We start from the raw sequence: 22,420 nt of genomic DNA, 5'->3' as shown, positions 1-22,420 counted from the left end.
GGAGAAGCTGAGTGTTGTGATAATCCCACTGTGTCCATCAGTTTAAGAGTTCTTGTCCCCAGAAATTGACATAAAGCATTTGATAGTGATTCCATGGTGTAATGGTTAAATTACAAAAACAGGTATTATATAGTAAAAAATATCATGATATAGTGAATAAATATGTTCATTGATTCATTCATTTATTCATTTAACCTGTATTCATACAAGGTTGCCCAATGACAGTAGCTCATTCATTATAGTACACAGTATACATCATGGGATGGTGTACTATCCATCCCATGATGTATACTGGCTCAACTTTTGCCACAACGCAATCTCCAGACCATCACCGCATTTGCCATAAAAGCAAGTACAAATTCCTGGTGGATAACTTTCTGTCACTCATTACCTCACAAACCATAAATTGACCTAAGCCAACATGTGGAGACTGTCAGAGTTGATATTGATTTAAGATCATTTGTGTCTCACCTGCCTGCAATCAGGTTCCACTGAGATTTGAACTCAGATCACTGAATTCAAAGGTCCAGCATGCTAACCATTACACCATGGAACCACTATACAGGCACTCATCCAAGATATCAGGAAACTGACCATATGACAGCCAGTATACAACCAGCAACGGTAATTCACTTTGCAAAAAAACAATTATTAACTGGTTGTAAATGTGATTAGTCTATAAAGTTTGTTTAACTTACATTTATTTGCAGGGTTGCCAACAGAGAGTAGTTCAAAATAAATAAATAAAAAGCAAAGATGTTTTAAAATTGCCTGAACAAACTTTGGGAGCATGAAGCTGTGTCGTCTCACCTTGACGGCAGCAAATCTATGCAGCTAGAAAACGACATATAATCTGATAATGAATAGAGCAAACTGAGTATCTGTCACATAAATAAATGTAAAAGGTTTGGGAGAATCCACATTTGGTAACAATAGCCTTTATAAATACACCAATTAGGAATGTGAAATCATTGCAGAGTCCACTGCAATGAATGTGGGAAAAACAATATGTGAGTTGGCATTATAACTATGTAGCCTTGTCCACTTTCTCACCTGGCTCCTGTTCACTGTCTCTCTGTGGAGACTCCACCCTGCTCTCTCTGCCATCCCCTCTCCCTCTGTGTGCTGCTGACCAGAAGGCAACTCAGGTAACAGGTAACACGATTTTGACCTCACTCTCTTACCTGAACCTGCTGTTTTGCTGAGAGAAAAAAAAAATCCGTATCCATCCATAGATGAACAGACATGTTGTAGTCTCATGTATGATATCAACATCTTCATGCAAATTCATTATTCTATCAGATAAAGAGACATTGTAAGTAAAACAGCTTACCTAAAGGGGGTGCAAAGACTGTCTTGACTGGGGAGACAATTTTTACTGTCGACATCACTATTTTCACCGCTTATTTAAATGTTTTAACTAACATAATGGGTTAGATAGGGATGAAACTGCATTGGTGACTAGCCTAAAGAGTGTTAAGTTCAAGTAAGTATAACCAGTAACTTTCTCAGTAGGACGTGTTTGCTGCTAATTTGAGTGTGTTACATTATCCAAAACAAAGAGCCTAACCAAGCATATAGTTGTGAACATGGTTGTCTAATGTTTCACAGTGGGTTGTTTGTTTGTCATTTTAAGCTAATTTGATAGCTGTCAGGAACTGTTTTCATGCAGTTAGCTAATGTTAGCTCCGACGGTGAGGACTCACTGGTGACCAGCTAGCATAGCTTGCTAGCCACTGTAACTGTTAAGTAGCATTAGTCCTGCTCCCTGTGGCTAATGGTCTGAAATCATGTAGAGTTTTAGTGCCGACGTGTCGACGGAGCATATATCAATAACATGTACAGTAGTCGCCAGTGTTAGGTATATTTACTGTGCCATGTTCATCATTTGCAAGCGGCTCGTTGGTCTAGGGGTATGATTCTCGCTTTGGGTGCGAGAGGTCCCGGGTTCAAATCCCGGACGAGCCCACCTTTTGCCATGTATCATTGGTTTCTACCACAGAGTGCAATCAGTGATAAAACTCATGTTATATGTTTACAAGCTTGTTTTGCTCAGACTCTATACACAGTCAACAGTTTACCTTTAACACAAGGACTCACCAGTCTACATACAGGATGGATAAAGGAAAGTAGTGCATGCACTGAAGTTCTCTGAGTCTGAAGCCTCTTTCAGTTCCTCTCTGTCGTCACCTGTGTCAGCGGAAACTTCTCATCTGATTTCCAAGAGCTAAAAAAACATGCTCACAAATGAACAGAGTCATATGTTCTGGGTCTAAATCACCTGCAGCCTGTTCTTATTCTGCGCACAATCTTGCTTCAGTGGCGCAGGAGGAGCATCAGACTACTTAAAGATATGCTCACCTAATGCCTTTCTGTCTTCACTCAGTTGGGGTTTATCTGAGCCTGCTGTTGTAACAGGATCTCTGCTCCCCTCCCTCCAGTCTGGCTCAGGACAGCCACCGCTCTGCTTAACACAAGTCCAGGAGATATTTCGGTAAATACCAGTCTCTTTTTCTTTCTGTTGCAGCAAGCATATCATCGCCACAGGAGCTACACTATTTCCATTATTTCCATAAGCCTCTTAGCGGCGGCATGCTCTGTCATTTGTAGAGCAGGTTCATACGGTGACGTGTGTGAGTTTTTATATATTTTAAGTGCCTATTTCCTGTAGCCACCCTGTTAATATAGTAATGGGTTTCTGTTCTGCTATGAATGAAAAAGGAATTGCTGATAATTCAAAGTTGTTGTTTTTTTATTAATGCTGAAATTAAAATCCCATTGCTCAGGGAGGAAGCCATAGGTAAAGGACCACACCAGTGTTTTTTGCTCGTGTGTTTATGGCATGTGTTATTGCAACTTTCATGGTGGCGACATTTCCTTTCATTTCATGAGTTACTTTAAAAAATGAACTGGTAGAATCTTGCTGACAGAAACTGGTAGCCCCATGACACACACCACAACATAACACATATCCTGATGAGGCCAAGTCTGAATTGCTGAACTGTAATAAAAACCCATTCTCAAATGTGAATATTATGGAAGGTTTTGGAGGATACATGAATTTTAGTAGATGCCCTAAAAATGCAAAATCACTCCTTTAAGTATGAGATGACATCTCTGTAATCATTAACTCAGGGGCCCAAGATAATGGCAACACAAAATGGTATACAGTTTGTACTCAAAGGTTTGAGATATTACTAAGTACTTTATCAATGATTATTGAAACATTTATAATGCATTGTAGATCAATAATCATACTTTAATGTATACATAAAACACTTTACCAAACTAATTAATTGATTCATCACTTTAATTGCTTTAATCTTAAGACATCCTTGTTATATCTGACGGTGCTACCTGATGTATCTGTCTCACTGAATCCCAGCCAATCACTTCTCCCAAATGATCAGATCTACAGGAAAGTATCACCAGTATGTTGGAATGAACATAAACCGTAAACATGAACTACTCCGACCAGGGACAGGATGAATAGATTATTAAAGCTCTTTTAGTTTAAAATACATATTTATGAGATAGATATTATCCTCATTTCTGCATGACCTTTTCTCCTCTTTCTTCCCTGGCGTAGCTCACCATACCATCTGAACTTACTGCACTCTGCTCAGTCTGAAAGGCCATCACACAAACATCAGCCTTCTCTCTGTTACTTAAAGCCTGATTTATCATTTATCCAACTGGCATATCTGTCAGCCATGGGACATGATTGGTATTGAAATTCCCAGTGTGAATCAATTTATTTTCATGGTTAAAACGACGCATCAGATTAAGCCCACAGGCCCTAAGTTGAGTGTCACAGATGTATATAGATCATATTCAATCCAAATGTTGGAGTCATGGATACAGAAATAAAATATAGTCTCCAGTGTATAAAATGCATTGCAGCCATGATCAGGAAACACACTTCTCTCCCCTGGTTCAGTTTCCTCCTCCCTCCATCACCACACCATCATCGCCCTCTTAACCAGTCTGTCATTTAAAGTAAGCAGCCGCCTGCTTAGCCGGCACCTTTCACTTTTCAAGCAGCATTTAATTTACTGCAGGACATTTTAAATCTCCTGCCTCTGTGGCACTGAGTCGCTGACAAATGCCTGGTTGCAAATGTATCTCATTGACTGCTGACTCGGTTGTATTACAAGCTGGCTGATAGGGGCTGCCACAGTAATGTGGCCCTCAGGTTTATCCTCAGATGTTGGAGGAAGTGTATTAATTTAGTTTAGATGGGGCCTTATGAAAGTGTAGTGGCAGGCAGAGACGAGCCGATCTCTCTCCACTCTCTCTCAACCTCTGGGGATTGAAGCTATCTACCACAGAGCCAAAGCATATTCCACCATCAATGTGTCAGGGGGAAGCTATTAAAACCGCTTTACTTTTCCTAAGTATCATGAGAATAAGCACAAGATTTAGTGAAATCCCCCCCAGAGCACGGAAAATCTCGGGGATTTTCCCCCTGAAATGTTTCCTAATGGACTGCTCAGAAGTGTCAAAAACTCTTGTTGGACTTGAATGTAGTTTTTGGATTACAGTGTATTTATTTGGAGCTGAAATGACAAAATTTTGAAGTGTGAGTGCATCTGAACTTTCCACATAATCAGATGGAAACCCATCCACCAGCTCACTGCTAGAACTCCAGTGTAACCTCAGTGTAGGAATGAAAAGTGTGTATTATACTGAGAATATTCTAAATTTAGGTTTACTGTGATGTGAAGCAAGGCACAAAACATACTGATGCAGTGAACCGAACTGCATTTAGACCTGAGCAGTGGACCGCAAGTCCAAATAGAGTCCCTGACCTTCATCAAGTCTGTCTCAAGATCTTATCGGTTAGTTAGGGGAGTCTGGAAACTTGAATTTTTGTGTCAATAATTCACTTAATTTTCCCACTCCTCTGCTCTGTGTTTGACTCTGGGTATTATAAGATGGGTGATGGCTCTAGTTATAGTCAGAGTATACAATACTATACTTTAAAACATTACCTCGGCTGTGAACGATGCGTCCTTATTCACGTCAGACAGATTTCCATCAGCGATGGTGGTTGTTTAACAATGAAGACAACAACTCCCATGATCCCACACCCCTTAAATCTTTTATTTTGATTGAGAAAGGGGCAGAAATTGCATCCTGTGCGTTTAAATGATTATCAAAACTAATCAATCGAGCTGGAGGCCATCTGGTTAGTGTCAAACAGGACATGTCCTCCTGCAGCTGTGAAGTAGAGCCTTTTGTTTAGGTTTTTATCAACAAAAGAAGATGATATTTATATAATTCAGAATGTAATCTGCTCTAAGTGGGTTTTAATATTGGACCCTCCAGCGGAGCTGCCATCGAACGTAACATGACGCAGTCAGATAATGCAGCAGCATCAGTGAACAATACAGCTGTCAAACACGTCAGCCATTCAGCGAAAGAAAAGCCACCTCACGGGATAACAGATGCTTAATCAACTCTGCCAATGATTATTCAATTAATCAATAGAGTAAATTAGTAGGAAACATCAGCATTATTTTCTCTTTTCTCTCGGAGTTGTTCTGATAGATTCTTTTCTTGTCAGACGTTGGCACGCTCTCTCGGCCCCGGCCTGGCTCTCCGTGTCCTCTTTCATTTCCTTTTCACCCCCAGGTCTTTCTGTACCTGTCAATTTCTTTCTACAGTGTGACTCCTTAATCCACCTGAGTGCATGGAGGACAGTTTTGACATAAGAAGAAAAGATAGACTCCTAAGGAGAGGACCAGTATCTTTAGAGCCCAGGGGATAACCGGATTACGACAGCCATTTTGTGCTGCTGGCAGTTTTTCTTATTACCCGTCCCCCCCCCCCGTCCCCCCCCCTTCATCTCTGTGGAGTTGAAACGCTGCCCTTTCTTAGAAGTCACACCAAACACTGACTGAGTACACAAAAACACATCCGTCTAAAGTAAATCAGTGGAAAGAATAAAAATGAAACTGGACAAACGATGGTAACAGATTTCTCCATTCTGCCCTTCAGATACTCTCATGTTGTTGTTCTCAGACAGTGTTTCATCTCTCTCTAAAACATGGCTCCTCTGTGGAAGTAATCATTGTCTCTGTGTGGCGGTGCTCGCCTCCTGTGTGCCAGGCCTGAACCTACAGCACAGCAGATAACAGCACAGCCATGAGGAGACAGATCAACTGTCTGACCCCTGCTGCCAATCACTTTATCCCTCCAGCCCGTCCGCTCTGAGGAAACCCAGAGAAAAACACTCTCTGAAAACGTCTTATCACCTCCACCCCTGACGCCGTGTGCACCACTGGATCTTTTATGTCCATTTATTTTGCCGTTGAGGAGGCCTGCTGTGCCTTTGATTGTGGGAGGTAAATGAAATAAAGGCCTCCTTCTCGTCGGTCCCCTGATATCTGAGTTTATCGCCGCCACCAAAACCTAAAACCCAGAGCTCCAGCTAACCAGCGCAGGCCTGTGTGTGGAGAAACACATCATGTTTCTGTCATGGCAATAATCCTTTTTGCAGAAGCCATTTTGGGTGCCTTTGAGGCGGCCTGGAAGCTTCCACTTAAAAACGGTATTGAATTCCTCCTTGTGAAATGAGCTTCCTGAGTACATACTCCATACAGTAATCCCATGTTGTTACATATAAGCGCCTACATCTACTTCTGAGTGGCGGTGTGCACATTCAGTTTATAGTTAAGTTACTGTGCAAGCGTTTTTCCGTCAATGTCATTTCAATAACAGACGAGATGGCTAAAGCATATTTTTGATCAGATAAGGTAGAGTAATTATGAAAACTGTAACAACCAGTGGAGTCACCCAGGGCCGGTGAATTATGGCTGTGATTAATATTGATTTTGTCGAAGATGGAGGAGGGAGAGGTGAGCCGCCTGCACACATATCGATATATAAGAAACCTGCATGGCATCATAGGAGAGAATGTAAATTAGTGATTGTGTCAGTTTTAAGGACAAGTTTTACAAAAAGTGCAAATTGGGAGTGATCTTGCAGCAAAGACGAAGGCAAGGTTGACCCTGTTCACGCAGGGTCATGTCCTCAGTACTTTTGAGGAGACAGTTTTGAGCTTGATTCCAATAGTTTTTGACCCATTTTTCACTGAGATTCAGTATTTCTCCTGCAGAATTTTACTCGTTGTAGCTTGTAGAGAGCGCTGTAAATAACATTTAGACCTTCATGTCGGGAAATAAAGCAGTAACACTTTTATTTTCTAAAACCTGAGCCAAACCAGGCACTCCAAATAAGGAAAATGATCAGAAACGAGGAAGGAAATATTATAAAGCCTTTATTTTAGTGGCGAAATCATTAAAAGGGGCATTCATTCAAAAAGCTAACATGTTTTGACCTTGGACCATACTCAAACGGCAGTCATTTTCCTCTGATGTCACTCTCTGGGTGGGACACTCAAATGTCATACGGCTGTGTTCCAGGTTGCAACTCTTATAAACGAAGCAAATCTGACAAATCGTTGTCAGTTTACTGCTGCCACATTTATCTGCAACTGTACAGATGATGGATAATGAAAATCTGCAGGGAAAATCATGTTTATTGCTAAGTAGGTTTTTACATACTTGGTGTTTTACCAAAGAAATATATGAAGGAAGTGTTTCAGTGCACAAAGCATGAATATAAAATAAAGAATTGATAATTGATAATAAAATAAGAAAAAAAAATGTAACCTGGTTGCTAATTGAAAGAGTTTAGTTTATGGCTCTTTTTCAGAGTATTTTCCTTGAAAGAATCGCTCTAGCACAATGAAACTAGCAGAAAATCTAATAAAAACCCTTAAAATGGAAAATCCAAATAATTAGAGACGTTCTTTAGGGGGTCTTGAGGGGTGTTTGGAGGCCACAGACTCATAAAGTTAGTAATTCTGGCTACACCCTTGGTCTAATGAGATGGTTAATATACAGCAAATTCCTCTAAGATCTCCTGCAATCAAGTCATTATTGAGCAAATGAGCCATATGGGTCATTACAGGGCAATGAGGAGCTGCAGTGCAATATAATGTCCATATTTGACTTCCACAGCCCTCACCGATTACTCTCGATTTGAAATAAGTAAAGTAAATAAAGTTTTCTGCTTGTGTTGTGCAGCAGATGTCTTTCTTCACTGGTTCCCTGCCTGCACTTGTCTCAGCAAACATTTGGAGAGCCTGGGGGGGAGAGAAGGGGGGAGTCCCTCAGAAATGTTGTACAGTCACTTTTTGTGAAGGGATTACAGTGCTCCCTCTCGTTCCCATTGGCTTGGCCCCGCAGTGACAGTGTTGTGGTGATGAGTGGTTGACATGCCCAGCATCATCCTTAACAAGCTTCCAACTTGGTCCTCTGTGACTCCCATTCATGCGCCCGGGCTTTGCGCTTTATGCACTTTCCCGTTCCACTTTGTGCAAATGCTTCAGTCAATTTGGAGTTGCGCTTTCTAGTGTCTCCTCACCAAAGAGACGGAGAAAATACTTCTCAGCTGAATCCCTCTGTGGCACTTCTTCACCACTTTTACGCACGAGAGGAGCATGCGCTTCTTGGAGACTTAATTTAAAGTAGGACCGGTGCGTGTTTTAATAATTAATGTGTCACTTTCTGACATGGCAAAACCTTTAGATCACATCAAAAGACCCATGAACGCGTTCATGGTGTGGTCCAGAGGCCAGAGGAGGAAAATGGCCCAGGAGAACCCAAAGATGCACAACTCTGAAATCAGCAAGAGACTCGGCGCGGAGTGGAAGCTGCTCTCCGACTCCGAGAAACGTCCGTACATCGACGAGGCCAAGAGGCTGCGGGCTCAGCACATGAAGGAGCACCCGGACTACAAGTACAGACCTCGGCGCAAACCCAAGAGTCTCCTGAAGAGGGACCGCTTCGTTTTCCCGCTGCCGTCTTTACTCGGGGACGCAGCGGAGCATCTGAAGGGATTTTCCATGGACTCCTTTCTCGTCCCCGGGGATAAAGCCAGAGCTCTCCTCGCCCCCGCCTCCTCCTCCGCCTCGTCCTTCTCGCTGCTGGAGCCGGTGTCGCAGTTCAGCACCGGAGCTGTCCAGCGGATGGCGGAGCTCCCGCACACTCTGGCCGCCGGCGCTCTGCCCTTCAGCGCGCACACGTTTGGATACCAGACTGCAGGCATTGGGGGTCTGGCTTGCCCCGGACAGCACACCCACACCCACCCGTCCCCCTCCAGCCCGGGGTACGTGGTGCCCTGTAACTGTAGCGCATGGTCCGCGGCCAGTTTACAGCCTCAGGTGGCCTATATTCTGTTCCCTGGAGGGATGACCAAGAGCGGCATGGACTCGTACACCTCACCCAGCTCCAGTGTGTGACAGGCCGGATACACTTTGAAGACGTGACGGGGAAAGTTTGCGCACAGGACCTCCCTATATAATATCACAACAGAGAAAGAACTGGGCTCATTTTACACATATCACAGTAAAACTGAATATTAGGCTAGGGTATTTAATGCACTTCGAGATGACATAAATTGCCAAAAAGACAACAGAAGTCTCTATATTACTCGTTATTCCGTGTTAACTCAGAGTAAACATTTTGAATTTTAAAGATGTTATTTTGATACTCTTTTGACTTCGAGATAAAACATTCAAAACAGTTTAAAATGGCCCATGCATAACTTTTCTATATAATTAAACAAAAGGCAAACAGACTTCTGTGTCCACAGTCCTGACGGATAAACATAAAACACATCGGCAGAGGAAGCCTGCAAGAGCCAATGACAATTTATTTACCAAAAAAGGTATTAAAGGAGCACTATGTAGATTTGGAAAATAAATTCAAATTCACAATTTTAATATTTACAATATTAATGAGGTCATAATACAAACTCAGAAATAATTTTTTTTCTATGACTGAATAAACAAACTGTTCTCAGAGGAAAATAAGGTCCCAGAACACTGTTTGAAGCTAGAAAGGTGGCAGGGTCCGCCACATATAAACAAAGTGAAACAGTATGAAATTGCGTTGTCCTTTAAGGTCAGTTTGTTTATTCAGTTTATTCAGTCATGAAAACAAAGAGAGTTTGTTTGGGCATTAACAAACCAACAGTCAGTGCAGATCTTTCTTTACTGATTAAAATGTCTTCCCAAAAACTACACAGTGCTCCTTTAAGTCTAATTTTGCACTTTTGATTCAGACATTTTTACATTTGGACAGTAACAGCAGTTTGTCCCCCAGTGGATCTGATTCTGTTTTTTTTATTATTTGGAAGTGGAAATAATAAATGTTTCCATAAAGCATTGTCTTATGATAGGAGTTGTTGTTGTTGTTGTTGTTGTTTTTTATTTCATTTCGAGTCTGTTGTTTTCAAAAGAAAAGAAAGCAGCTAAATCAGTTTGAGATAATAAGTCAGTTGCTGCTCAGTAAACAATGTTGGTGTGAAGTTCATTAATTTCTTTGATATTATAGCTTGTATTTGGGATGATCCAATTTTAAATCTACTGATTATCAATGTGCTACTTGTTTCTTTTTATTATTTTTTTTCAATTAAATGTAATTTCAAGTAATTGTGACTGGGGGAAGTTTGCTATCAAAGCATGTTCCTCACCACCTGAGCGCTCTTATTTAAACAAGCTGAGTTTTTAATCTCCTGATAAGGTGCACAGCAAAGACAAAAGAATAACACTTATCAATATAATGCAAAAAAAAAAAAAAAACAGAAGTCCACTCAACTGACAAACAAAATTAAATTTTCTAGTCTCATCATTTCAATGACTTCTGTATGAGTTTGTTGTTTTTCCATGAGTGTGTTTCTGAGGGGAAGCGAGAGCGAGCGGGCTCATGATAAGAGGAGAACAGAAACTTCTCTCCTCCCTCGATGTTGACAGAGTGATAAGGTGAAAAGTTGAATCATGGGCATCGTATGAGTTGCTGTTTGTCTCAAAGTTAGTGAGCGGGAATGAGTCCTCTCAGTGAGTTTCGCTCCCAAGGTACGACATGATCAAACTTACACCAGGAAAGACCTGCCGCAGTGTATCTGGGTCTTTGCCAGAGGGCATTTTTGCCTCAGATAGTAGAAAGGCAACAAATGTCCTCGGCTCGACGTGAATCAGGGACATTGTAATTAAACCCTTGAACATCGGATGCTCCAGTTGGAGGGTTTTCACTTGACACTTGCCCAGGCGAGGAGGAAGTTCTTAGGATTTAGTGTCAGGTTTTAAATCCCTGTACTGTGAAAAGAGGTTTTACATTACTGGTTTGGCTTCTCATGATCATTTTAAAGTAACACACTGAGGCCTGGTATGAACTCTGCATGGATGATTAAGAATCTCAACTTGTCATGAGTTTTATGTCTTCCTGTGTTTATCTTACTCTCTTTCTGCTGGTTCATTATGTTATACATGATAGAGTGACACACTCATCTCTGTGTTTGTCTTTCTACAGCGCCGCATCATATTTTAGTTTGTCGAAGTGTTGATACGGCATTTTACTGCATCATTTACTCACTAAACTGTTGGCAGTTTACTGAAAGCCACGTGAAGTCGATGATTCAGTTTCCCGTATTTACATTTAAACTGTTAATCGTCATTTAGGTGCCAGGTGTGCCTATCACCACTGTGTCCACACCTCTCAACACAAAATAGCCCAACCCATGCAGCTGTATCACCCACTGGGTGAAACCCAACCGTCTCCACCCAACGCCACCATCACTACGAGGTGCCACTTCACCCATTTTCATTCTCTGCCCACACACCTGCTCACCTAGGCACCTTTACTTAGACTCACCTATATATGCAGCTGTACTTTAAGCGTTAGGCTGTTGATCTATTGCACACACACACACACTGCGCCACTCAGGTACATTTCCTAACTTCTGAAGGAGGAAACAACAATGGCGCCTTCAGTTCTGCAGAATGGTGGATTCATTTTGGGTTTGATCGGTGCGGCGGCCCTCATCGCAGCTACTGCCATGAACAAGTGGAGTGTGAAGGACAGGCAGGGGGATGTGGTGACGTCTGTTTACACCTACAAGGGTCTGTGGCAGGACTGTGAGACGGCTTCCTCAGGGTTCACAGAGTGTCGCCCGCTCTATGGCCTCCTGGGCTTCTCAGGTAGGACAAAACGCTCATATGTGAATGTTTGAATGTGCAGAGCCTCTACAGTGGCTGACCTTTCACATAGAAATTTGTTTTTTTTATCATTGCTAATTGAATATTTAAACCGTGTCACCTTCACTGTAATGGAAGCGGCCTCATGAGTTTATCTTTTGAGGAAATAGGCTGGGCTCTCCCATATCTTCTGTGAGGAGACATTGTTAGATGTTTGCTGAGCTTTCTCCAGTCACAGGAACAATGATGCAGCAAGTAGCAAAGATCAAGAAAGTTGTAACTGAACTGTACCAAGTTTAGGAGGAAGTTCTCTCGAGAGGGTCTGACTAGCCCTTCTCAAATGAAGGAAAGGAGGTTTAAAATGTGTGTGAGATGAGTCTCATGTAGATGCATCTGCGTCACATATGTGTAAGATATTGCGTAAAACAAAAACGTTGATGAGAAGAGCAGCCAGTGCCTGTTGGTCTGAACTCTTCAAACCTACCAGGAGCATTTCAGTTCTAAAAATGAAATTGAATATCATCAAACAGCTTTCAATTAAGTTCTGGATCAAATAAATGTGTCTCATTGTCATATAGTGAAGTTGAATGTTTAATTATAGTAAAGCCAACATGGGGAAAATTATGATGGTGATTTAAGAATCGAAGGTTGATTGAAACAATTTGAATATATCTGTGAGGACTTTTTCTCATTAAGCTGTTGACGGGATACGTATGAGGCTGTAGGCGGAAGTGAAAAGGCTCTTCTGGGTATAACTTCTTTTTTTACACAGATGCTGTTTTAAAGTCATTTTTACTCTCAGTTTCAGTCATCCTGTTACAAACTGTTGTTCCAGTATCGAGCCTTCTCCTATCAGTATTTGCATTAGCACCAGTGCATTCTGGTTTAAAATAATGGACAGCTGGGCCAAGACTTAGTCAACACAGTTATCAGAAACAGAACAAACAATAAGCAAAGGGCAGGTTCCTACAGCACACCTACTGTAGGAGAACACAGGTCACACCATAAGATTAAAGATCTGTTAACGTTGTCTTTGGAGGATTTAGAAGACTCGATTCTTGTTGGTTAGACATAATGAACAATTCAGTCATTTTTAGAAATATCAGACTCAATATAAAATGTCTCTTAATGTGTATTTTCTGTCCTATAGGTTCCTTCCAGGCAGTGCGAGCCCTGATGATAGTGGGGGTGGTGCTGAGTGTCCTCGGGACGTTCATATCCGTTTTCTCCCTGACCTGCCTCACGATGAACAGCATGGCCGACACCACCAAGGCCAAGATGAGTCTCACCGCAGGCATCATGTTCATCACCGCCGGTAGGGTTAGAAATAACAAACAACAGTAGGAAATTCATTTGTGAGCTGGTGGGACAGATCTTTTATCCATCCAATGTATCATCTTTCTACTTTTTTAAAGGGTAACTGCACATATTTTAGAGATTACGTGTTACAGGAGTGCAATGTTAGACCAGTGGGCTGCTTTTCGAAACCTGGTGCCTACATTACCCACAATGCAACTGAGTGGCATCACTGGAAGCACTTAATCAGATTACATGCAGCTGCCTCTGGATCTTTTTTCATATGAGCAGTAGTATTCTGCAACACCTGTAAATACACTTTAATCTCTAAAATATGTGCAGTTACCTTTTAATGAAAGAAGAAAAAAAACAAAAAAAAAACTTGATACCCCTTCAATGCGTTTCTCTATGTGGTAAATAAATCACTGAGGTCTTGCCTACGTCTCTCCATCACTGTCTTTCAGGTGTGTGTGGCATTGCAGGAGCTTCTGTCTACGCCAATCAGATTGTGGCCAGCTTCAGGATGTCCACTTACAACAACTACGGAGGAGGGTTCGGAGGAAACATGCAGGGAGGGATGGGAGGGATGGGTGGAGGAATGGGAGGGATGCCCAGGTAAGATATGGCGTTTATTATTTTGCATGTGTTTTCATGTTCAACATGTTATTTGCATGCTGGACATACATTGTGTCGAGTCTGGCTGATTCTTTTTGTCCCTGCAGATACACTTTTGGCCCTGCACTGTTTGTAGCCTGGATCGCAGGGGGCGTCCTCGTTGTTGGAGGTATTCTGAAGTCAGTGGCCTTCAGGGAAATGGTGAAAGATGAAAAGCCAAGGTGAGTCGCCTCTCATATTAATAGTGAAATTATCTCAATTACTGAAGTCCCACATTTTCTAGTTATCTAATTATATCTGCAGATTTGGTTTAGACTAAAGTCAATGCCCTTTTCACTTGTTTCAATCTACACCATTATAATACAATTACCTGTACTCCATGTGTGTTTTTCAGTTACCCAGGGGTTGTTTACAAACCTCAGCCCAAGACCAAGAGCGACCTGAGTGATCACCATTCAGTGGGCGGCAAGAAAGAGCAGAATTATGTGTAACAGCTTTAATAATTTGTATTTGCTAAGGCGTGTACTTGTAGCGTTTCACATGCAGCATGCCTTGTGGGATTTTTTTTTTCAGTTGCCTTGTTTTCGCTTTCAATACTGTCTTTACTAAGTGCTAATGGTGACAACGTCTCACATCTTAACAGCATACTAACAGGTGTAATAAGAAATATTTAGTTTTCATGTGCACGTCAGTGGTGACTAGATATTTATAAATGCTCAGATGCTGTATGTAAGCAAAGTCTTTTTTACTTGAGTTTTGTTAAAATCATTTTATTTTTATGTTAATAAAACATTGATTTGTGAAATGTGTGTGTCAAGTGGTTCTTTGAATTACCCTTAAAGTATAGATGGTAAATGAAAACATACACATACCTGATTATTGACATGTGGAACTCTTGCATTTGATTAATCTTATATATGAGTAAAGGTAATTTAAGGAAGAGGTATTCATATATCAATTCCCCTTGTTAAAGTGCATCTGTAGACAATTTGCAGTAATTATCTTCATACTAGCACTTTTCTTTGGAAAGATGCTTCAACATGCAAAAGTTTCACCTCTCCCCTTATTTATCCAGACTCGTAGCTGTATAGAAATGTAAAAGAAACTAGAGGTGTTAAATCTAGGTCAGCTTGTCTCTAAAGGTGATAGAGTAGATGCAGTATTTTTCTAATATATTCAGCACTTTCATGCTGCAAAAAGGGCAATCAGGTCAGTTTTGGTAGCCATTCCCATTTGAAGAATACCTGATGAGAAAACACAGAGCCAAATGTACTATCCAGAGAGATATGTAATTATTACCTCACCAAGGAGGTTATGTTTTCACCCGTGTCAAAATAAAGGTCCGGTTCTAGCAGATTTAAATGTTTTATTTGGTATTAGATTAGGCTTGATTGAATTAACGGGGACCCTAGGTGGAGGTTATGCTCTACTGAGTGCGATTCTAGTTCTGCATGTCATACGGTGGGGAAACCTTAAAGGGGTGATCATGAATAAGTATTTTTTTTCCATTTTAAAGGGGAACACAGAGAAAACAAGGTCAAAAAAGCAGTTTCCTTACAAATATAGAAATTGAAAAATATGTTCTTGAGAGTATTTTAGGGCCCTCTTACAAGAACAATCCACCTACTAAGTGTGCTCTGTTAACTCCTGTCTCCCTGTCACAGCACTGAGCTGCAATGTTGTTTCACACCACTAGATGTAAGCAAATTCTTTCATTTTAAATCAGTCAGCAGACCAAAGCAGTCATCTATACTCAAATACAAAGATGACCGTGTTAGAGTAAAAAAACGTAAGCTATGGACAGAAAAACCATTAGAGACTTTGTTTATTGTTGCATATTTAAACAGTCACCTCACTCGCTCAAAAACAATCATCCAAAATGAATCCAGTTCCTCTTCGAAGCAGAAGATGCCGAAAAACACAGACATACATCAGACCTCACATCCCAACACTGGTTTACTGTGAGGTCTTCACTAATATGTGCTTCGACAAAGACACCCGCATTGGAAGAGCAACTAGGATTAATTCTCATCAGAAACCTATCAGTCACAATGTTGAGCGTTATAAAAAAAAGTTATACAAGATTATCAGACAGGGGAACAGAAACTCCCACAGGTAGACAACAACATGGTGTGCATCGTTTTCAAACCTAAAGGACCCACTCTGAGCCATGATTGATCTGTAATGTTGGTCAGTATTCTGGATGTGCTGCCTGTCTGGGCTCTGTGATTATGTCTTTTCACACTCTCACATAAGTTATTTGGTAAAATCCAGACAAGAAATTCATGAATTTCAGATACAAAAACAGTCATAAAGAGCAGTGATTTAACAACCATCTATCAAGGCCAAGGTGTGGTCAAATTGGTAAATAACTAAAAAGGGTCAGTTCACCCAAACTATCAAACGCAAACATTTTCTCACTTTCCCCTAGTAGGCTCTACCAAGCAGATAATTTCTGTTTAATGTGCTGATTTTTTTTTGAAGATGTTTCTTCCTCTCTTCTGATTACTGCTAGAGGCGAGTGTATTTTTGTCTGTTTGTGGTGCTCGAAACATTGTAAAATCAGATTTACAGTTACAAATCTTTCCAGAAGTGGTGTCTGTGTGTTTGGTGACTGATCTACATGAACCTGGACACAGTTTCTAGAAAGGAAAGTTGCTGTTAAATAAGTTAAACATTATTCTTCCACCCTGCAAGAACCCCAAACAGAACTGCATTGAAGTGATGGACACAGAAGTGTCAGAGTGAGATATCTATTAACCTTGGCACAAAAGACAAATATCTGCATAGCTAGATACGACTGGAGGGATTGTAATTTGGGTGAACAGACCCTTCAACTAAAGACTAAAAACAAACAAAAAAAATAATTTGGATTCTTGCATCTATATCCGGTCTAATTTCTCACTCAGGAACTCCTCCACGCTGTCTGTGTTCCACTTGAGGATGCTGAGCTCTTCAGCGATGTTCCCGTTATCGTCCAAAAGCTTTAGTACAGGATCTGAGCCTCTCACGTACTGCCGTGTGGGAGGGGGTGAGTGGGAAAGAGAGAAAAAGAGGAGGGGGTGTTAGAAAGGCAGGTTTGCCCTCGACACAAATGAAAAATATTCAGAGAAATGTTTGTGAGTCATCCGATCAACATCATCCGATTTATTTTTTTGTTACCCGATACGGTTTAATGCATCCAATTATGAAATTATAGCAGTCCCCGTGCTGCTACATCTACACAATTCATCACTCCTACCTTGATCTGAAGACCCTTGAACATCTTCGGCTTCTCACTCCTGACAAAAGCTGAGGAGATAAAACACTGGTGAGACAAATGTCGGGCCATGAATCAGCCAATTAGTCGTTCTATTTTAGCACTGAGATCTGTAATTAGTGACAACTGCAAAACCTCCTGAGAATGCAGCGTTAACAACGGCGGAGACAGTTGAGAAGACGGGATGGCTACAGCTGAAGTAAACAAACGACAGCCATATGGCACACAAGGGGCTCCAGACGTCTGCCCCCGCACTGAGGCGAGCTGCAGCATCTCCATCAACGTAACCTGACGCCGACTTAACCAAACAAACCCAAACAACTTCAGCAGCTTGTTTGAAAAAACGGGTGTCTCTCAGGCGTTTTAGACCACCTACTGCAAAAAAGTGATTTCAAAAGGCTGTATGTCGCACACATCCCCATTGATTAACACAAAGAACAGCACAAAGCATAAGCTCAATGTCAGGCAACAGCTGTTACTGTATTTAAAAAAACAAGATAAGTAGGCACTGATTGATTATTGGCCCATATTTAGCATTTTTCTGAATATCTGAATTGTTTTTTGTTTTTTATTGGCTGATTGGTGATAAAATATATTAATTTAAAAATGTGCTACCTTGGTTCTGATTGGTTACACATCATGAGTTAGTAACTAGTTACTTAAGTTACCGAATAAATTTAGTTTAGTAATGAGTATAGGATTGGCCTCCAGATACCAGTTACCCATCTCCTTGACTACTAATAATTGGTATCTGAAAACACTTTATCAGTCTATCGATAAAGATAATAAATATCAGAGGATAATCACAATAGAGAACTCACCTTGGACTTGAGGGAACCTCCCCAGTTTTCATCCACACACCTCGAGGATGGCCCCAGCATAGAGCTGTGTGCAGAGAAACACACACCCATCAATGACCGCACACAGACACAAAGAATGGGCAGTGTCCCTGCTGGTGGTAATTTGATTCAGGCAGACTGATTCATAAACGTGTCCAGGCAACTCCTTGGGGGTCATTAAACTGTGAGCCTGTGCATATGGAGCAGGGCTGATGGATGGTGGTTTGTGCAGGGCTCACTTGTAATCAAACCTCCAGCGCCAATATACAATAAGTTAGAGGAAATTGGAGTGTCACAGCAGTATTTCAAGACCACGCTCTGCTTGCTTTTTCAGGAGAGGAGAGCGGTAAATGGCCTGGTTGGCTGGTTCACACAGAAAATTAAATTATGCATGCAAAGCTAAGATCCGATCTTCTTCCTCTCCTCGCCTGTCTTTCTGTAAACAATCCAGCACGGCTGAAATTAAATTTCCGTGCTTTTCATTTTACCACACAGATCTGAGAAAAGTCACGACTCTGCTGAGAACAGGAAACTAGGAAACAACTGATGGGACGCTCTAACTGGATCAGGGCATTTTAACGCGTCAAAATGCTGCTAATTAGCCAATAACCCTGTCTATCAGGGATAACAAGACCTACAGGCAGATGCAGAGCGTGACTAAGTTCACTGCCTAATAAATTCAAACAAAAATGGTGATATTTATAAATTATCAGGAGCTGGCATTAAAAAAAGTAGCCATACACATAAAACTAAAGGTTAATAAGGAAAACATTTCCTAAAGAAATACGAGTAACACGTTTTTATCCTTTTCTCTTTAACCATGTGATATTTAGACCACAAGACATCAATTTAAGGGATTTCGTTCCCTTAAATTGGGATTATTCTGGATCACTCGTCCCTGGCCACATATTTATTCTGCAAGCCTCCTAAACTAAAAATGTGTCACTCTGTCAATACTTTTTGACTACCCCTGCCTGTGTGTGGCCCTCAGCACAAAGCCTGCTGGTTCCTGAAGAATTAATTGGTAGAAAACAGGCAACAGATATAGTTTCAACAAGGCTGAATAGTTTTCTAGTTGAGCACTCCAGCCTTTAGCCTTTAGCTATAGTAACATTGCTCAGACAGGAGGAAATAGTGCATTTATCTGAGACCGTTTTCAGCCACAGCTCCCTTACTAATCATAACAAAGTCTCCCAGTGCAACATTGTGGCTCATCAATGTGTTTTAATAATTTAAGGACAACAGTGGCGCTCTATGACAAAAAGGAATAAGATATATCAGACTTTGGCTACACAGGCAAGTTCTTACAAATAGATCATTGTTGTTTTTGGTCTTTTCAAAAGATTTGTCAACAGTAAGAGAAAAACAGAATATTGTCACACATATTCTCTAAGGCTTAAAAGCCCTGACAGGCTTCTTGTGTTTTTGTCTTAAGCCATTACTGTTAAGGCCCGAGAGACTCTCAGGATCGTCTTCCTGCTCTACAGAGACACATTGCATGGTGGCACCCATGGGAGCTGAGGTGCTGATATGCACGGCGAAGCCCACATTTGAAAATGAGTAACCGAAATGCCCTCCGTGCTCAGTGAATCTTACTAATCGACTAGGCTGCGCAATAAGCCATTTCTCAGAGGGTGTAATGGCATGGCACTGATGTCTATTGCAAGACTGAAAGAATTCTTAAGGCAGATAATTGTTGCCGTCTGTGGAGAAAATGTGCTTAGTGACACTGTCGTTTCTGCTGGTACCCTCCGAGTGCAGCTGGAGACAGCCAATTGCTCTTCTAAGTGACATTTTCACTCAAATCGTGAGGAGGTAGAGGAGTAATCTTTTCTCTAAGTGTCTGTCTGAAACAGAGTTATCATCAAGAGGTGTAATGAGGTGTGCACTACTCTTTTCCAAGGTGCTGTTGCTAGGATACCACACACGCTCTGGGGGCTTTGCTTAATCAAAGAAAAATTACCTTGTTTTTCCACCATCATTTGACTCAGTGTTTACCCGTCAGAGCTCAGCAGGGACTCCTTTCGAATTTTCTGTAATCACTGGAGCAATGAATGCACAGTAACACCTCTTCGCTGGTTACAGAGTGGATGTTCCCGCAAAACTTGACACTTTGACCCCATGGGGAGTGTCAAGCTGAGGTTAAGGAGCCTTGTCTCTGAACATCAGAAACACTGAGACAGACAGCTAGTGACAGAATTTGTGTGTGGCAGCTTAGATCTGATGCACAGCTGCCAACAGTGCCAACAGACCCAGTGACAGGGGGGTTAAAATTAGGTTGTTTTTAGTAGCAGTTCAAATGCTGGGAGTTGTGATCCTGTCAATAAATGTGACACATGTTGACAAGGAGGTCCTCCGAGGGCTACTGCTAACCACTGAGGGGCCTGTCGTCACCGAAGCTTAGTTAATGACTAGGGGCAGTAAAGATCAGCTCATGACCCTACAAATACTAATCTATCTGTTGTACATCATCATATCATGTGTCAAGTCTCAGTCATGCAGCACAAATTTAAAGTAAGTTAATTTTATCACTTTACTGCATTCACTTGTTGTTCGTTATATCTCTGGTTACACTTCCCGATTCTCCTTTGATAAAGCCTTTGTAAGAAGCCCCTTGCTGTGACTGACTCTAGACAGGCAATTACTTCCTGTTTGCCAGTTCCATGAGCTCTGCTGTTCCTTTTACCTTTCGCGCTTCCATCTGGGCCTCCTGCTGGCAGCAGTGCCGGCAGTCGGGCTGGAGCTTGGTGAGGCTGAACTCCCCAAGCAGGTCACAGGAGCTGCACAGCAGGTTGCTGGAGAAACCCAGCTCCCTGCACGCCTCAGACGACAGCTCGGCGCCGTACGCCGACAGCTGTGGAGAGGAAGGAGAGGATAAGAGAGATCCAGAGAGGAACAAATAAAAGGCAGAGTTTTTATGAAGTGCTTTCAACTCATATACAGGAGTGTGCGCATAAAAGAGCATCATTACTGAAGTTTGAAATGGAGATTGTGAAGATTTGCGCAATAAAATTGTGAAATGAACATTGATTACAAACGTGATGAATGTAGCACTCTGAATAACTATCTAATAACGAGTTTAGTCCACTGTGGAACCAACATAAATTATCAACCTATAGGACAGTACTGTTGTAACAACAACATCATGATATGTAATCTACAAAATGTGTTTTCAGTTAAAATAAAATCCAATGACATGTCAAACTCTCAGTGGCATCTTAACTATATTTATCTGGTGTGACCATCAGACTAAATGAATTAAGTATTCATTTGATTTGTGATATGGTGTAAAACTAAGGGTTAGCAACTATGAAGCTGGAATCTGCAAATAACTGGCATCATCACTTGATGTTGACTATAACTTTTTATTAAGTACAAAAATTAGACTCCATTACCTTTGGCTGATTGACCTGATGATTAATAATTAAAGCACAATTGTTGTGTAAAAGACATATTATTGTTTAGGAGGAATGTGGGTCAACAGGTGGGCCAATTAACAGGATATTTCAGCCTGGTGTGTTCAAACTGTTTTCTGCTTGAGAATAAACGTAGCACTCTTGTATTAAGCCGTAGTGTTATAGTAATTAACGATGGACTAAGCTGCTGTTGTTAGAGGATTTTGTTTTACTTTGTTCTTGATACGCAAGCTAGTAAGATTAATCAGATTAAGCACGACCTGTTTCGGTTTCAGGATTCAGGAAGTCAGTGATTAAGTTAGCCCATAAAAGTAGTCCCTATTTGGAATGAGAGTCGGTGCCTTGTATAGTGTACTCTGTCAATACATTTCTCCAAACTTTAACTTTAGCTGGAAAGGTAATATTTTTAACTAGCTACAGGCGATTAGGACTCATTTAACAGAGCAGGGGGCAGGTTTTAGAGGGGAATTAGTACATTTAGAATACCGGAAGTCTTGGTCTGTCGTTGTTTTCCTCTTTCAAAACACACAGCTCGACACACTAATCAGTTTAAACACGCTAAAAATCAGTTAGCTAAGAAATAAACATTGAGGAGGCTTCACTTTCCCATCGGGGCTCAAAGGGTTTGTGGATGAGCCACGTCATTTTGAAGCTCCGGGCAAAGCAGGATGCGTCTCACAAAACTGAACATAACGTTGGACAGCTGACAGCTACGCCAACCGTTTATGCTAGTTATGGAGCACTATGGAAGCGGCGACAATTGCTAATTATCAGTGTTAATAAACTCACCGTTTGTAAAAGCGAGAGAAGCCAGAGGAGATACACCTCTCCCGACATTTTGGAGCTTGCTTTGTTAGCGAAAACTACTCCGAGGACCCGAGTATTTACTGAAAGGCAGCCCCGTCGCGCCTGATCATAACTGATCACTTTTATTTTCAAAGAAATT

The 22,420-nt window shown here is 41.3% G+C and overlaps 3 protein-coding genes across 3 annotated transcripts; 2 read left to right on the top strand and 1 right to left on the bottom strand.

The window, feature by feature from the left end:
- The first annotated feature begins 1,077 nt into the window (after positions 1-1,077).
- Positions 1,078-14,689, top strand: cldn18 (claudin 18). The gene is made up of 7 exons (XM_084369229.1): positions 1,078-1,148; positions 2,387-2,494; positions 11,534-12,052; positions 13,200-13,364; positions 13,810-13,960; positions 14,068-14,181; positions 14,355-14,689. The coding sequence occupies exons 3-7, from the start codon at positions 11,833-11,835 to the stop codon at positions 14,449-14,451; spliced, it is 747 nt and encodes a 248-aa protein (XP_084225355.1). The 5' UTR covers positions 1,078-1,148; positions 2,387-2,494; positions 11,534-11,832; the 3' UTR covers positions 14,452-14,689.
- Positions 8,552-9,478, top strand: LOC311266710 (transcription factor Sox-14). The gene has a single exon (XM_084369222.1). It carries the CDS (start codon positions 8,585-8,587, stop codon positions 9,311-9,313), a length of 729 nt encoding a protein of 242 aa, XP_084225348.1. The 5' UTR covers positions 8,552-8,584; the 3' UTR covers positions 9,314-9,478.
- Positions 14,690-15,767: 1,078 nt separating the features above from the next.
- On the bottom strand, positions 15,768-22,373 carry selenof (selenoprotein F). The gene is made up of 5 exons (XM_084369417.1): positions 22,264-22,373; positions 20,745-20,912; positions 18,041-18,104; positions 17,202-17,251; positions 15,768-16,974 (listed from the first exon to the last, which is right to left on the bottom strand). Exons 1-5 carry the CDS (start codon positions 22,309-22,311, stop codon positions 16,843-16,845), a joined length of 462 nt encoding a protein of 153 aa, XP_084225543.1. The 5' UTR covers positions 22,312-22,373; the 3' UTR covers positions 15,768-16,842.
- Positions 22,374-22,420: the final 47 nt, after the last annotated feature.

The sequence above is a fragment of the Pagrus pagrus genome (assembly GCF_965226575.1).
Source record: "Pagrus pagrus genome assembly, chromosome: 12".
NCBI lineage: Eukaryota > Metazoa > Chordata > Actinopteri > Spariformes > Sparidae > Pagrus > Pagrus pagrus.
Note: the sequence above shows the minus strand (reverse complement) of the source record. Positions and strands in the feature narration are given on the sequence as shown.